This window comes from Lampetra fluviatilis, chromosome 19 (assembly GCF_964198595.1).
Source record: "Lampetra fluviatilis chromosome 19, kcLamFluv1.1, whole genome shotgun sequence".
NCBI lineage: Eukaryota > Metazoa > Chordata > Hyperoartia > Petromyzontiformes > Petromyzontidae > Lampetra > Lampetra fluviatilis.
The window spans coordinates 11,213,791-11,231,150 of NC_136293.1; the positions used below are offsets into that span (position 1 = coordinate 11,213,791).

Sequence of the window (17,360 nt, forward strand, 5' to 3'; positions counted from 1 at the left end):
ATCTATCAACATGAGTGAAAACAAAATTGCCTGGTCCTTCTGTTACCACCTTACACTTTTTTGCATTACAGTAATGGATTCTTGAATCTATCTGGGCGGAGCTTTGAGTGTTATCCCATTGAGTGTGATATCGTGGCCACGTGAAGGCAATGCAGGACTGGACTCAACAAAGCGCAGTCACAGAGAGAGAGAGACGCTCATTTCAGTTCACGTTAGACCCATTACTCCACAACCAGGCGAAGGCCCATTTAGATAAATAATTGGCCCATATTTATAAGGGAGACATATACAAGGGAACAACCAACGGTCACACAACACGTTAAACAAGATGCTGTTTTAAAACAGCATAATAATAATAGCTCATCCTTTGCCAATCCACAGCTTTGATGAAGTAATTCCCACACCATGCCTGTGACGTGGTTTTGTTTTTACCATACTTCACGCTGATCGCTGAAGGTTGAAAACAAGTCTTGGTTTTGGGGTGTGCAGGACTGGTTTTGATTAACCAAACTCAGGCAATGGAACTCAGGTGGCTGGGTTCCTAGCGCAGCATGGGAGCCCCTGCACTTACACAACACAGCAGTGTTGCGTTAACAAGTTTTTTACGACGGCGTTTTTTTTTACGTGAAGGAGATGGACAGGGTTTGTTGAGCTTAAACAACTGCGGTTGGGGTGATGGCTCGCGTTGGTGGAATGGTCCCTCCCGGTGCCGATCCTGACCTCACGAACCCCACGTACGACACGCTGAGGCCCTCCTTGGACCGATTCCAACTATTTCACCCGTTCTTAATTCACTCCGAGATGCGCGCCTTTAATCTCCGCTTCTTTTGCACCCCTCTCTCTCTCTCAACAGCGCTGGTGGACTGCATTCTTCTGAGCGTCACATCTCCAGAACTTGTGATCGACGTCAACAAATCCCTCAACCTCACGTGCAGGTAAAAAAAAATCACCCCGTCGCGTTCCCTTTCCCGTTAATGACAAACACAACGATCCCCCGTATAGCATCGACATCAAACTTATGGGGCAAGTGCCGTTTGCGAGTTGCACCCGTGAAAGCCGATACGGCACACGAGGGGGTGGGTGGCCAGCACCACGTCCGGCCGCCTTTATCGCCCGAGTGGCGATGTTTACCATACCTCGAAACCAGGTACTCATTTGAGGCTGAGTCGACTTAGGGGGGGGCCGGTTTAGATAATCCTCATTGGTGTTGGTGGCCGTGAGCGGGAGTCGAACTCGAGTCGCCGGGTTCGTAGCTAACTGCTCCACGGGCGTTCAACATCATCGCCACCACCACCACCAGCATCACCATCAGCATCACCCTTCGCGTTGATCGTGAAAAGCTGCGCCATGCAGTCAGTCCTGCGTCTATGGGCATGCACCCTGCAACCTGCACGTGGCCACATCGGCACGGGGAGCGCCAACCGAGGCCACCCTCGTCCCTGACGCAGCGACCGCGGCAAACGCCGCCCAGCAGGGGACTGCAGCAGCCTCGAAATGAGCACCCACCCCGGTGTGTGAACATCGCCACTGTGGTGGAGACAAAGGCGGCCGGGCGTGGGGCTAGTGCCCCCCCTCCGTCCCTCTGCAAGTCGTGTGCCACAGTGGCGGCCTTCGTAGTTCGCAACTCGCTAGCAGCACTTGCCCCAACAGTCTGTTGAGGCTATACCGAGTCGGGGGCGGGGGGTGAATCTTTGTGTTGGGGTTGTTGACGGGGCTACTTGGGGTGGGGGGGGGCAGGAAGGGATGAGGGAGGCGGGGAGGGGGTGATGAGAGGCTGCGAGCAAACAGCACGGCCCCTGCAAGTTCAGATGGAAGAGGTTAATGGCTAAGATTGGATTAGATGCCCCGCGGGCTCTCTCCACGGCAATCGCACTCCTGGCACGTGTGAGCAATCCCCCAGTGGGGCGGGGGGGTTCCTTCATAGACAGCGTCTGTGTGTGTGTCTGTGTGTGTCTGTGTGTGTGTCTGTGTGTGTGTCTGTGTGTGTGTCTGTGTGTGTGTCTGTGTGGGTGTCTGTGTGTGTGTCTGTGTGGGTGTCTGTGTGGGTGTCTGTCTGCGGTGGTGTTCCGGTTAGCACGCTGGGCTATGAATGCGGCGACCCAGGGTTCCATTCCCTCTCACGACCAACACCAGTGACGATTTTCTGAACCGGTCCTGGGCCTCCCCTGGGTCGACTCAGCCTAAAAAACGAGTACCTGGTGCGGTGTGTAAACATCGCCACTGTGGAGACAAAGGCGGCCGGGCGTGGTACTGGCCACCCAACCCCTCGTGTGCCGTGCCGGCCTTCATAGGTGCTCGCTAACAGCACTTGCCCCAACAGTCTGTTCAGGCTATACGGGGGAACTTTGTCTTTGTGTCGTGGTTAGAGCGCTACTGTGCTTCAAACCTAACCACACCACGTCACACGTGCGCCGCGCCTTTACATGTGCTTGCTGACGGCACTTGCCCCAGCAGTTGCTCGGGCTATACGGGGGCCTTTGTCTTTGTTTTGCATGTGCTCACACACGTGTTGGGTGAACAGAGCGCATAGAATCACCGTCCCTCTACCGCGAGTTGGCCGTTTAGAGGGGTAATAAAATTAAGGAAAATAATATCTCAAAAACCCAGAGGCAGCTATGAAAATAAGTCAGCAATAATACTGTAGAATTTGCGGCCAGTAATAGTTTCACGTTAGAACGCGCGCGCGCGTAAATGTGGAGCCTTGGTTCGGATGTTCGTGATCTGCTTTCTTTGACATTCTTGGTTTTTTCGGTAAAGTCACGTAGAAGGGAAATAATAAAATAATAAAAAATCAAACAATACAATTCTCACGATGTTTCGGCCACAACGCAAGCAGCCGTCCTCAGGTGAAAAAACAGAGCTGTCGGAAAGACAGCGTCCTAATGAACACTGCTAAGCTTGGCAGCGTATTTTAAGCTGGGTGGGAGGAGGAGAGCGCCTTGACAAAGGCGAGCGACTCTATTAGCTGAGCCTTCTTTTCCCGGAGTTTGTTGAAGGATCTCAAAGTTCCTTGAGTTGTGAAGCAGATGAAGTCCTGATGGCATTTCACCCGCACGAAGAGTCACACATATCTGCCCTGCACAAGCATTAGACTTGAAATGCTCCTCGCCTTTCCACACTTCTCACACGAGTGCATGAACCCTGTTCTTAGAGTAAACGACTCAAATGAATGAAGCTGCAAATACACGTAAAAATAAACCCACCGAGTTAAACACCCTCACTGTGTTATAACAGAAAGAAAAAATATATGAAAGGATGCAATTTCAGGCAGTGGGCCTTCCTGTGTGTAATGAATTTCCCTCCTTCAACACCTTCCGTCTCACTGCTCTGTAGAAGCAAAAGTGCATGAAATGTGAGCTCACTTTTCCTCTATTGTAAGGCGGCGTTCGTAACAAATGTAATTCATTTTTGTTTGTTTGTTTAATCACGTCTTGTACACGCACACAGACACATATGCACGGTCCCTTAATGTAATAGTATTTTTAATCTGGTATTATTAATGTAGCATTATTAGTGAAGCATGATTAATGTAGTAGTATTAACGTAGTATAATTACCGTAGTATTATGAACGTAGTTTTATTAACGTAGTATTACCAATATAGCATCATCACTGCTGCATTATTAATGAAGCATTATTCACGTACTATTATTTCAATGAAGCTGGGGGAGGGGTGGTGACGGGGTGGGGCGGGGGTGGCAGTCGGGGTGGCAGTGGGGGTGGCAGTGGGGGGGGGGGTCCCCCGTCGTGTGCCCAGAGGTGACCCCGACTCATCCTCAAGCCACCGAGGGGTTCGTGGCCCGAGACGAGCGCGTGGCAGTGCGGACAGCGCAGACAGTGCGGACGTCTCCACCCCCACGCCCTGAGCTTGAATCGTCGCCAGTTGCCGCCGTTCCGTGCACGGGAGGGTGCCCGCAACACCTGACAACTTGGGCACCTGCGTTCGACAACAATAACGCAGCGCAGGCACGGGGGGTGAGCGGTGTGGTGGGGGGGAGTCACCGCAACACCCCACAACTCCACCGCACTCCACCCCCGCGGGAATGTTCTTAGGTTTTTTCGGTAAAGTCACGTAGGTAAAAAATTGAAATTAATTAAAGTAAAATAAAATAAAAATTTAATAAAAATCACGACGTTTCGGAGGCAACACAAGCTTCCGTCTTCAGGTGGAACCGTCACAGCACGATTGGATGATGGCCATTCCAAGTCTGCAGATGTCCGTCGCTTCTCGCACGGGGGTAGCGTGCGAGAAGCGTGGCTTCATCGGCCGTCGCCTCGCAGAGGGTTTACGCCGAAATGTCTCCGAGCGCCGCCGATTTCCACAGATATCCCTCCCCCAACCGCAACCCCGCCCCACACACGAACCCAGAGTGATTTGTTGTTCACCTTGATCATTGAAGTGGTGGTTCGTCTCCTGTTTACAGCCCTCAATCAGCTGTGGAATGTCACATTAATATGATAGAGGCGAGTCCAGTGCCGAAGTATCCTTTGTAGTAGTAGCTATTATATATGTAGTAGCTACTACTACATATGTAGTAGCTACTACATGTGTAGTAGTAGCTACTAAACATGTAGCAGTAGCTACAGGCCCCGCATTTCCAAGGACCCCGCGCTAAATGCTTTCCAGCTATCAATTCCGGTTCAGTGATTCTGCATTTGCTCTATTACTATAGCACTATACTGCCTTCAACTTTTATGAACGACTGGGTGTTTAAGGTTAGCGATTTGTCGTATGATCTGGCTGTATTGCAAATGAAAAAATACAATTACTTTACTATGCGAGTTCTAAATTTGTGCTTTAATATTTACGTGTTTTTTTATTTTTAGTTAGAGCCCCTTTATCACAACATATGCTACAGGCCCCGCACTAGCTTCATCCGGCACTGGATGAGTTTAGCTAATGTTTAATTTTTTTTTTATTTTAGCAGGTAAGGCCCACTGAGCTAAAACGCTCTTTTAATCTTGTTCACGTGGACATTTATAGCAGCTAAATACTCAAAAATAATGTTGATTCTAAATGTGGAGGGGAAAACCAGAGGACCCGGAGAAAAATGCTCGCGACCACGGCGAGAGAGACACGCAAACTCCAAATTTACAGCAGGCGTCAGGGTCGGGATGGAATCTACGACCTCCTGCAGACCAGGCGAGGGAGTAAACATCCCCCACGGAACATACACAGACGTACCATGCACAGAGTCTATACATAGAACAACCACTGTTGACTTCCCCGACGAGTGCTACTGTACACTACTTATTTTATTGACCCCAGAGTGTCGACGGACCGAGCCAAATAAAACCCCGAGACCAGGACGTGAGCTCGCATCCGTCTGACCGTGAGCCCGCTCCGCTTTCCCGCCCAGCCACCTGCCTCGTAGCCCCCGACCCAAAATTAGATTCTTCCGATTGAAAATGTTTCCCGCTAATCGCTGCAATGCCCCGGTGGGGGCACTTCGGGAGATTTCCTTCCTCTCGTCTTTCGGTTAGCCGGGGGGGGGGGAAGGGGGGGTGGAAGGGGAGGGCAGGCAGGAGGGAGGGAGGCAACACAAAAAGCGTGTAGAACGAAGCCCAAAACTAACAACTGCAACGCATCGTTAGCCTACGAGCGTTGTTGCGTTAACCACGGAGGGCAGTTGTCTGGAGACGTCCCGGAAGGCAAAAGTGTCCAGGTCCACCGAGCTGCCGTGTAGGCAGCGCGTGTTTACCAGGCACCGCAGGGGTGCGCGGTTCGAACCTGAGAGTCGCCCTGGTTAACCACAAAACGTCTAGTGACATTGTATATTTATTTATTTTAAAGTAAGTCGGCCACGCGTGCCGTTGTCGCTATCCACATTTCAAAACAAAATTGAGAACCTGTTTGGGTAAAACCGTACACAGCGACACCCTCCGTGGGTCTACGATGAAGCTACAGCAGACTAGCACTGGGACTCCTCTGTGAGACACGAAGAAGACGACGAAGACGAATAAGAATATGAAGAAAAAGACGGTGGCTTCTCTGTCCCAGCAGACACCGCGCGTCGCGTGCGCCCCAGCGTCTGAGAGGCCACGTGGTCGCGTCGACCGTTCGCCCCAGGGGGCCAACGCCGTAGCAGCAGCAGTAGCAGCGGCGGCAGCTTCCCAAGAATAGATGAAGGCCGGGTCAACTAAACACAGCCTCACTAACACGCGCCCATTGTCTGCCGCGTGCCCGTAAACAAAGGCGCCGCCAGGAGACGCCGTACCGTGTTGATCAGCTCTCGCACGGGAGGGGGGGGGGAGTAAATTCCAAATAGTTTTTGTTTGTGTTGGGCAGCATATTCAATTTTTTGTCTTTTTTGTGTGCATCTAAGACCAAAATAAATCACCCCTCAATCTGCCCAGTGTCGTCACACTTTGGAAGCAAAGCGACACTGAGCGGGATTTGAAGCCAGCCCAGTACGGTATTTGGATAGGTAAATTGCTGTGGAACACGTGCGCGTGTATGTTTGTTGAACTTCTTTCGCACCGTACGTAGCCTTAGGACATTTCGGCTGTGGGGGACAAGCACAGCGCACACAAATGCGACATTCCACATTTCGGAATCTGACGATGCATCGTTTCTTAAAACGAACATGGATTCTTAAACTGCTCAACAACGCGTTCAAACGATTAATGTCTGTGATAATGCATTGTTTGAGATGTATGCACGTGTACATGCCTAATGTTACCTAATCGAGTGACACAAGAGGTCGTAAGAAAAATGCAAACGAGGTAACAGAATGAAGTATATTTGCATGAACTCACGTGCCCTTAATCGTGACAATGTATCATTCGCTAAGGGCCGGTACAGTTATTGCACGCCGAGTTCAGATTTACCTGTTGTTAGCTTTACATTCTGTTTAAAGAGGCTCGCAGTGACGTTTAGAAACGTGCGTTTGGAGTATTTGGCTGCTGCGATGCGTATTCACGTGATACGCCTCTTCGTGGAGCTATCATTTGTGTATTCCAAGTCGCTTCTAGTAAAATAGCTGTATAGCTCATTGGGCCTTACCTGGTAAAAAAAAGTTGAAGTTCATTGTTTTTACAAAATTTTCACGCTTACTCGAACAAGCCGCTGCCATGCTGAGATAAATAAAATAAAACGTTGAGCTGCCGTCTTGATAGACATGCCCCAATGAAGCGTGAGTTGCACGTGCGATCCGTATTTTCATTTTTCTTTAAAAATATATATAAAACCCATGTCTGAACCAGCACGCATTCCATCAGATTGCATCATTTACATCCAACCGCACCACGCCGGCCAGCGCGCACTGGTGACGACGCAGCGCGCGTCGGAGTGAGCACCACCACCACCACCTCCACCACCACCACCTCCACCACCACCACCACCTCCACCACCACCACCACCACCACCTCCACCACCACCACCACCACCTCCACCATCACCACTTCTACCACCACCACCTCCACCACCACCACTTCCACCACCACCTCCACCTCCACCACCTCCACCACCACCACCTCCACCACCACCACCACCTCCACTACCACCACTTCTACCACCTCCACCACCACCACCACCACCTCCACCACCACCACCACCACCTCCACCACCACTTCCACCACCACCTCCACCACCACCACCACCTCCACCACCACCACCACCACCTCCACCACCACTTCCACCACCACCTCCACCACCACCACCACCACCACCTCCACCTCCACCACCTTCACCACCTCCACCACCACCACCTCCACTACCACCACCACCACTTCCACCACCTCCACCACCACCTCCACCACCTCCACCACCACCTCCACCACCACCACCTCCACCTCCACCACCTTCACCACCTCCACCACCACCACCTCCACTACCACCACCACCACCACCACCACCTCCACCACCACTTCCACCACCACCTCCACCACCACCACCACCACCTCCACCTCCACCTCCACCACCTTCACCACCTCCACCACCACCACCTCCACTACCACCACCACCACCACCACCACTTCCACCACCTCCACCACCACCTCCACCACCTCCACCACCACCTCCACCACCTCCACCACCACCTCCACTACCACCACCACCACCACCACTTCCACCACCTCCACCACCACCTCCACCACCTCCACCACCACCTCCACGGCTGTGCCCACTCCTTCTGGGAGAACGGCAGCATTAAGCAGCTTCAGCGGAAACGCCTCGCGTCTTCCAGTTGACCGCATATGACGCGCGCGATAAAGAAAACGGAGCCGTCTGCAATTGCTTGCACGCAAAAAAAAACAAAAAAACTTCTTCTGATGAAAGGCATCCACGCGAAAGGGAGCTCTAGAGAGTGAACTCTAGAGAGTGAACTCTAGAGAGTGAACCCTAGAGAGTGAACTCTAGAGAGTGAACTCTAGAGAGTGAACTCTAGAGATTGAACTCTAGAGAGTGAATCCTAGAGAGTGAACTCTAGAGAGTGAGCTCTAGAGAGTGAACTCTAGAGAGTGAACTCTAGAGAGTGAACTCTAGAGAGTTAACCCTAGAGAGTGAGCTCTAGAGAGTGAACTCTAGAGAGTGAACTCTAGAGAGTGAGCTCTAGAGAGTTAACCCTAGAGAGTGAGCTCTAGAGAGTTAACCCTAGAGAGTGAGCTCTAGAGAGTGAACTCTACAGAGTGAACTCTAGAGAGTTAACCCTAGAGAGTGAGCTCTAGAGAGTGAACTCTAGAGAGTGAACTCTAGAGAGTGAACTCTAGAGAGTGAGCTCTAGAGAGTGAACTCTAGAGAGTGAGCTCTAGAGAGTGAACTCTAGAGAGTGAACTCTAGAGAGTTAACCCTAGAGAGTGAGCTCTAGAGAGTGAACTCTAGAGAGTGAGCTCTAGAGAGTGAACTCTAGAGAGTGAACTCTAGAGAGTTAACCCTAGAGAGTGAGCTCTAGAGAGTGAACTCTAGAGAGTGAACTCTAGAGAGTGAACTCTAGAGAGTTAACCCTAGAGAGTGAGCTCTAGAGAGTGAACTCTAGAGAGTGAACTCTAGAGAGTGAACTCTAGAGAGTGAACTCTAGAGAGTGAGCTTTAGAGAGTGAACTCTAGAGAGTGAGCTCTAGAGAGTGAACTCTAGAGAGTGAGCTCTAGAGAGTGAACTCTAGAGAGTGAACTCTAGAGAGTTAACCCTAGAGAGTGAGCTCTAGAGAGTGAACTCTAGAGAGTGAGCTCTAGAGAGTGAACTCTAGAGAGTGAACTCTAGAGAGTGAACTCTAGAGAGTGAGCTCTAGAGAGTGAACTCTAGAGAGTGAACTCTAGAGAGTGAACTCTAGAGAGTTAACCCTAGAGAGTGAGCTCTAGAGAGTGAACTCTAGAGAGTGAACTCTAGAGAGTGAACTCTAGAGAGTGAGCTCTAGAGAGTGAACTCTAGAGAGTGAACTCTAGAGAGTGAACTCTAGAGAGTTAACTCTAGAGAGTGAACTCTCGAGAGTGAACTCTAGAGAGTGAGCTCTCGTCAGCCCCATCTCGAGGAGTGTATCCCACCCAACGTCCCTCGACCTGCCGACCACTGTCAACCACAAACACAACTTTCAAGGAGCACAGTATGCCAATGCCAGATGATTTTGTTTCAAAACGACTCCGAATCGAAAGTAGAACCACTTTGTTGTCGCCTTTTGCGGACCACCAATGATCCGAGCACCACGTTGTTGTAAACCGCTGCTCTAGTGGTGGATTTACACAGCGCCATAGGATTTCATCTCGAATAACAATTCCACTGGTCAACAAAAAAAACATGTTTTTCTGGCCTGGACTTTTGCAGCTGTTTTAGACTAATTTCAGGGTGCTGATTCCAAATCTGATCTCAGATTTGCTCTATCACATCTCATTTTTATGCTATCGGCATACCCCATTTTCATTGATTTTGCCCGAAATTAACTCTGTCACTTATGATTGCAAGTTGTTGCGAGTCAGTGACTGCTTTAGTGTTAAAATATGGTGCTGTATTTTTAGGATAGTGTGTTTATAATATAATTTTATGTAGATATCCACATTTATTGAATATTTTTCTTCTGCAGTTTTTATTGAAAATCCAATATTTGATATCTCAAAAACCTGATGTGATAGACAAAAACTGATGCCAGATTTGGAATCAGCACCCCAAAATTACCTTAAAACCGTTGGAATACCTTATGCCAGAAAAAGTGTGTTGACCAGTGTTATTAGACAGGACGTTATGATAACTACTGTAATGGGTTACTATGACCCCTGCAGCCACTGGAGGCACTGCGTTCACGTGAAGGAAAAGGAATGGATCATTGGATAGATTCCACGGGGGGGTAGGTGTGTGGGCACGCTAACTTTATGATGATTATGACGAGTACCAAACTGAACGGTGACACTGAACCCTCTCGCCATCGTGCTCCGCTCTAGCGGGAGCGACCCCGTGAGCTGGGCCTCTCCGCGCAACGAAAGCTTCGTGGCAGCGCCGTGCCCCCACCGGGGTCGCCAGGGGTTCTGCGCAACCCTGCACGTGCCCCAGGCCGCCGTCGAGGACACGGGCCGCTACCGCTGCTTCTACAGCAAGTACGCGCCCTACATCGAAGGGCTGGACGGCTGGGACCACTCCGTTTCGGTGTACGTCTTCGTGAGAGGTGAGTCAGGGGCGGGCGCTCAAAGCGGCCTGCGTTACTGCTTTTTCAGGGCCGCTGGCACCACGGACCCGGTGGCACCGGGAACTTCCCACTTTAGGCTCCCGCGATCGTGCAGGTCCGCGTCCCCGTTATTTATGAGCCACGAGGCACCCCTTTGTGGCCTCGGCTCCTTCTCGCCGTGTCCTCCCTGCGCTCTTCTATCGGCCATGGACGGTCGTTGAGCGATCCTGGGATCTCGGGAGAAAAATGTTAAATTGTTGAAATTATTTTTACGGAAACTTAGGCGAGTTTAGGCTATCGCAGGGTAAGGAAGTTTATTTTATTGTTTTGCCCCTTAAGTGGACGTAAGCGAGGGTGCCACTGACCACGTGTCATTGATCCTATGACATAACGGCTGGTTCTGGGGTGTCACGTGGCGAAATGTAAACTCCCTCGCCCGGTATGCAGGAGGTCGTGGGTTTGACCCCGACCCTGATCCCTGTATGTTTGGAGTTTGCGTCGTCAATCTCCCCGTGGTCACGTGGATTTTTCTCCGGGTCCTTCGGTTTTTCCCCCACAACTTAGAATCAACATGCTTTTAGAGTACGTGGTTTCTATACATTTCCACGTCATAAGCCACTTCGTTGACCTGTCATTTGTGATAACCAGGTCGCTTCTGAAAAATAGCTATACAGCTCAGTGGGCCTTACCTGGTAAAATAAAAATGAATAGTTTTTTTCTGAGGTCGCATCATCGCGACAGTTCCCACACCCAAGCCAGTGCACTTTCCAGTGGTCATGGGGAACGCTGCATTTGTTGGGAAAAGTTGTAGCCATGCGAACGAAATGTGTGGCAGGTGGCATCGACGGGGTCTTTGCTCTGTGTAATCAGCATCGAGGGTCCAAGGAAGGAGCACGTCTCATTTTTTGTTGTGTTGTTGTTTTGTTTTAAACTCGATACATTCCGCGCGAGTAATCCTACACGAGTGTAATTTGGGGCCAGGATATAGCTCGGGCGGTAGGGCGGCAGCGCTCCCGATGTGCGTTAGTGCAGGAGCAATGAGTAATTATAGAGTGCTGCCTTTTGTAGATTTCGTGGAAAGCTGCTCCCCGACGGCTGAAGCATCTGGCTATATTTTGAGGTGGCTCATCTTCCACCGGTTTACCCTCTGATGCTCATTTCCCTCGAGAGAGAGAGAAGGCTCATTCATGAGGACACGGGTTTTAAGTGCGTGGGCGCCCTGATGAGCAGATTGACGTCGGGAGGAGGGCATGTCATCAAGGGCGGTGTGCAGGGTGGAGCCCCGAGGTGGAACGGAATAAAGGAAGAGCTAATACACGGACGGACATTGATCCTCTGGATTAAACAGCGCCGCTTGCTCGTCAACCTCGACCCGCTGAACTCCTAAACCCTTTAAACGACTTCCCGTCTCATGCCTAATTATTTACTTAGAATATTCCCTCCGGCTTGAAAGAAAAAGAGAGAGAGAGAGAGAAAGAGAAACAAGTTTTCGTGAACAGATTATCCAAGCCCTGTCTACGCCACAATTCTAATGGTTACCATTGTTTGGGTCCTTTCTTCAGACGCGTCTAATACACGGGCGATGGGTGCACTGTACATGCACTGGGTATCATTCCCATGTCGACGATGAATCGGTTTCATCAAATTTTATACATGATTATGGATTGTGGTAGGGTCCCTGATGGCAAGGTTCCATTTATTTAGTTACAGCAAAAAAATATTCATATGAGAAATGATCAATCGTCAAGACGGGAATGATGCCACGTTTTCGGAGGCACGCTTGTTGTTGTTGTTGTTTCACCCCAACCAGAGTGCGGTTTGCACTGCTGCGTAAGACGATAGCAGGTGCGCGAGGGAAATCTTTTGCGGACCGCTCTTTCAAGCCGGCGATGGTCGGTGTGTGTAATGGCAGAAGCGTTACATCGTCTTGAAAGGGGTGGAAGTTCATCGACATTTATAGCACGTGTGTGACGTTGTCAAAACATGGCCAAACATTCCTTCCATGAGGAGATTCTCAGAGAAGTGACAACTGGTTCAATGTAAATTGGCAAACATAACTTTGGCAGCCTTTTTCTAAATATTCCTGGGAGCGGCAAAGAAATCACATTCAGAGTTGGTAATTTCACAGATTATTATTTTTCATACGTCAAAAAAAAACTCTTTCCAAAAAGAAAACATTCCTTTCCCCTTGTGTTTGATAGTGCCATAGCAACGTGAAGTTAACCGTGAAATTTTATGTTTAATTTTAAATATGTGGTTGGACATTTTTGCACGCGATATATTTTTCCCGTGTGTGTCGTCAGTCGTGACGTTAAGGATATAGAACTTCGGCCTTTCTCAGGACCAATGTCGTAAAAGTGCCAATTATTTTATGTTATTGTCAGAGTTCAGTTTGTGGGTAGTGGGAATACACTGGTTATGGCACCAGGCTATCAACCCAGCCACCTGAGTTGGATTCCTGGTCACAGCTCACATCAGTGAACAATTCAAACAAAATGTTTTCCTTCTGAATGCTTACTATTGCATTGAGTGATGCTTATTATTATTTTACATTCTGTAATTTCGCATAGAATTAGGAGGGTTCATATTACAGGTGTACCATGTTTACCATGTTCACCATGTTTAGTTGTCACAAACCATAACAAAGGCTCACCCTCTTAAGCCTCACCTTACCATATGAATAAAAAGTGTGCTGTACTTGGCCCTTCCCCCCTCTCCAACCATTATATAAACGGAGTGGTTGCTCCTGCAATCTCTTATTTACTTGATACAGCTGTCGTGGCTGTGACGGTTCCACCTGAAGACGGAAGCTTGTGTTGCCTCCGAAACGTCGTGATTTTTATTTTACTTTTATTAATTTTAATGTTTTTACGTGACTTTACCGAAAAAACCTAAGAATATGAATCCTTGCAGTCACGAAAGCTTCAAATCTAGAACTAGGAGGGTGCCTTTGCCTATTAACATCTCGCAGTTTACCAGCTTAGGTTCAGACAAGCCTGACTGCTGGTGAGAGACTGAATTTCAAAATCGGTCCAGTTTGCTTGTGTGAACCAACGCTGCTCAAACAATAACAACTCCCAGAGGGCCAGGTGGCTGAGGGGACATACAACAATAATAAAACGATTGCATTACTTTTGTTTTGAACACGCGGCGACAGATATGCGAAGAAGTCGCGTCGCCCGCTCATTCATTTCCCCGACGTACTCACCACACGTGCACGTGCCGTCAGCCTTCGCGTGACATGGTTCGGCTGACGCGGTTGTACGTGCCGCGTGCCTTTTGTTTCTTTTCTCTCAGACTACAGTCGGCCCTTCCTGCAAATGAGTCGCGATGGATTGGACGTCGTGTACCTGTTCAAGGGCAGCCCGTACGTTGTACCATGCCGAGTGTCCGCTCCTGACGTGAACGTCACGTTCGTATCGGTGAGGATTCCCCCCCCCCACCCCCCCGCAGTGCAATTTTGAACGCCGTTCTGGATACGGTTGAAACTCTTATCGCATTTGCTCCTTCTGTCCGTCCGTCCGTCTTGCAGGGTGGGATCACTCTTGCTTTTGTTAAGGATGATGCAATGTAAATTAAAAGCTGTGTTAGTTTTTCGTCTCGGCCGTTATTACGGGCTCATCCGATCGAAAACTGGGAACATCGATTGAAGGGTTTAGCGAAAAGCTTGGCGATAACAACATGTTCTTCATCATGCCTCGAAAATAATGTCCGTCACACGTCAATGCTGGAATTTTCCAAACGTATGAAAATATCTTAATTTTAAACAAAGGTTGTTTTTGTTTGTGTGCAGTCATTGGTGACCACGGTGTGGCTATGAGCTCACTACCCGGTCTAATCATTTGAACTCTGGAATTGAGTTCAGGATTCAAACTCAGCATCTCAGCAATGCTTTGACACGGAATTAGCCCACATGTCCTCCTCCTCCTCCTTGACAATGCGGCTTCACTTGATTTGCTCGATGTGAGAACACAGCACCTGGGGCTATGCCCCTATAGTGCGTGGTAGAGGCCGGGTTGTATGAAAAAAAATCCCCAATAAGGACATTAGTGAATTGTACCCGGCGTGCCCTCAGTGCAGCGATCTCCAACAGCTGGCAGCATTTCTTGGAAATTACGAGAAGTTGTTCCTTGTTATTATTTTTTTCTTACAAATTTCAGTCTGTGTCTTTCACGGAGCTTCCTGTAGGATCGAGCTCAATTGCAACATGCCACGCATGTGGATCGCACCTGCTGCCTCCCACCCCTGTGTGAACTGAGGACGATGCGAAAACTCCGGCTCTACCCCCCTAGGCCGGAGCCTTTAGGCTTTAGACGATGCCAACCCGTGCCACTCTGCCCAACGCGCATTCCCCACCCCTCGTCGCAGGCGCGTCTTTCGGCGACGTGCGGCGGTGAGTCGAGGCCCCAGTTCAAGGAGGTGGTCAAATCTGTGTCAGGTTTCCCAGCGAAGGAATCGGTGTGGCCTCCTGGGAAAATCAAGTCTGGTGATAGGCCTGAATCCATTTGTGGATTAATCATAGCCTCCACGTTCTTTTTGCACTCCAAAAAAAGAACGAAATAAGTAACTAATGAATACATTGCATCACCTGCTTGTCTAACCTGCCATGTTGTCAACAGACAGGAGTGCAGCAAAATCAATTGCTGCACTGCACTATGCTCCAACGTGGTGAAGTATAGTCTAACAACCCCAATTTTTGGCATGGTGCAGGGAGGCCCTCATCCAGTAGTGGACTTACAAAAGGCCTGTACATGTGTAGGACTCGTACTCCGGATGTCTTTCTGTTCCGTTTATTCACACTCAGAGTTCACCTCCTCATCGTCACCGCTCCGCGTCTCTCTGTTCTCTCTCTCCGCTCCGCGATTCCGTTCCGCTCTCTCTCCGTCTCTCCCAAGGTCTGTATACTCCGCTGCTACCCTACTCTAGACCTTACAGATGCATGGCTACGGCTGCTACCGCACACCGTGTCCTCTCTATCTACTGCAACCGTACTCTCTCTATCCGCCCTATCACTGTTACCGTACTCTCTTCTCTCTATATCACCGTTACCGTACTCTCTGCTCTCTCTATCACTGTTACCATACTCTCTGCTCTCTCTATCCCCGGGCACCATCACTCCAGCTCCAACCAAGACTCCCGTCTCTCTGTTACGCTGTGTCTTTTATCCCCGCACCAATTAGTCCCTATTAATTATCTCACCCCCCCGCTTTACCCCTCGTCCCCAGGCCCCCAGCCTCACGTGGCCTTGTTATTCCTGCCTGAGTGACGCCAGTCATTAAGTACTCACCCGCTTAACCAATCACTGGCCTGTGTACCCCTAACACCTGTCGCGCCTCTTAACGGCGTCTTCCTCACGCCCAACAACAACAACATCGTCCTCAAATACCCCTACACTGTACACTGCTCTCTTGCATAGCAACAGCAAAAGAGAACGCGTGGCGCGGCATATTTCAAGTCCTACACATGCACAAATGTGTACGCGTCACCTGCAATGACAAACCTCGAGGCGGAGATTACTGGAGTCATGGACACGTCACTGAATAGATAATACTTGCATTTCCTGTGTATATATATATTATTATTGTGCAAGTCCTCTTCCTGGAGAGGGTGAGCACCTCGTGACGTTCTGATGGCTACTTTGCAACGTAATCGAGTCGCTTTTCCGTTACGCTTGCGGGTTGCAGCGCATGTCGTTGGTTTACATTGTCCGACGTTTCGCTCCACGTGCTAGAATCTGCTTCAGGGCCTGATTTGCGCCGCTCATCCTGTTTTGGAGTCGCGATTTCCTTTTGTAGACCATCCAAAATGTCCTATCGGTGCCGACATTTTACGTCGTTTCGCATCAATCCAGGGGAATGCCAGGGTCCCCAGGGTTGACTCGATCTCATCAATGTCTATGAACTCTGCGCCTGTGTTGTTCACCAGTACATACCCTCCAAGCGGTACCAGCCAAATAACAAGGACCTGCTGTGGGACCCGAAAGTAGGCTTTACCGTGATGCCGGGCCTCATCACGGAGCTGCCAGCCCAATATTTCTGTGAGGTCAGCATCCGGGGCAAGACCTACCAGTCTTACCGGTTCTTCCCGCAAATCTTGGTGAAAGGTGAGCAGGTGTCTATATTCGCCAGACCAACAAACGCCACGAGACAATTTAATCAAAGGTAATATATTCTTCTTGGCTCTTTCGGTAAAGTCACGTAGAAGGGAAATAATAAAATAATAGAAATAAAACATAATAAAATACAATTCTCACGACGTTTCGGCCACAACGCAGGACGGCTGCTTGCGTTGTGGCCGAAACGTCGTGAGAATTTTATTGTTTCATTTTTATTATTTCCCTTCTACGTGACTTTACCGAAAGAAGCAAGAAGATGAATCCCTGCAGTCACGAAAGCTTTAAATCGAAATTTAAAGGTAATATATTAGTTTTATTCACTTGTCCAAGAGAGTGTCACTGAGTCAAAGGAATCTATTTCTTTTCTCAAGAGAATCCTGCATGGAAATTGGTTGGAAATTGCAGTAATGGGTGTCTTGCTTGTGAGAGGAAACACTCAAAGCTCTGCACGTAGAAATTCAATAACTCATCACCGTACTGCCATCTCATACCCACTTCGCAACCCAAATCTACAACACGAGGTATTTCCCGTCCCCAATTTCATTGTTGACCGAATTTAACCAAGGGATCTGACAAGATCACGTGCCGTAAGGTGGCCATGAGAATGTTATCCCCTCATATATTTCTTGTCCGACTCCTCCGGTTTTTCCCCCCACA

At 49.4% G+C, this 17,360-nt stretch overlaps 1 protein-coding gene across 1 annotated transcript in view; it reads left to right on the forward strand.

The window, feature by feature from the left end:
* The window catches only part of FLT1 (fms related receptor tyrosine kinase 1), an 87,769-nt gene that overhangs the window by 14,198 nt on the left and 56,211 nt on the right, over nt 1–17,360 (forward strand). The window contains exons 2-5 of the mRNA XM_078865057.1: nt 854–935; nt 10,368–10,588; nt 13,886–14,010; nt 16,514–16,691. Of these exons, the coding sequence (XP_078721183.1) occupies nt 854–935; nt 10,368–10,588; nt 13,886–14,010; nt 16,514–16,691 (606 nt within the window). The remainder of the gene's footprint in view (nt 1–853; nt 936–10,367; nt 10,589–13,885; nt 14,011–16,513; nt 16,692–17,360) is intronic.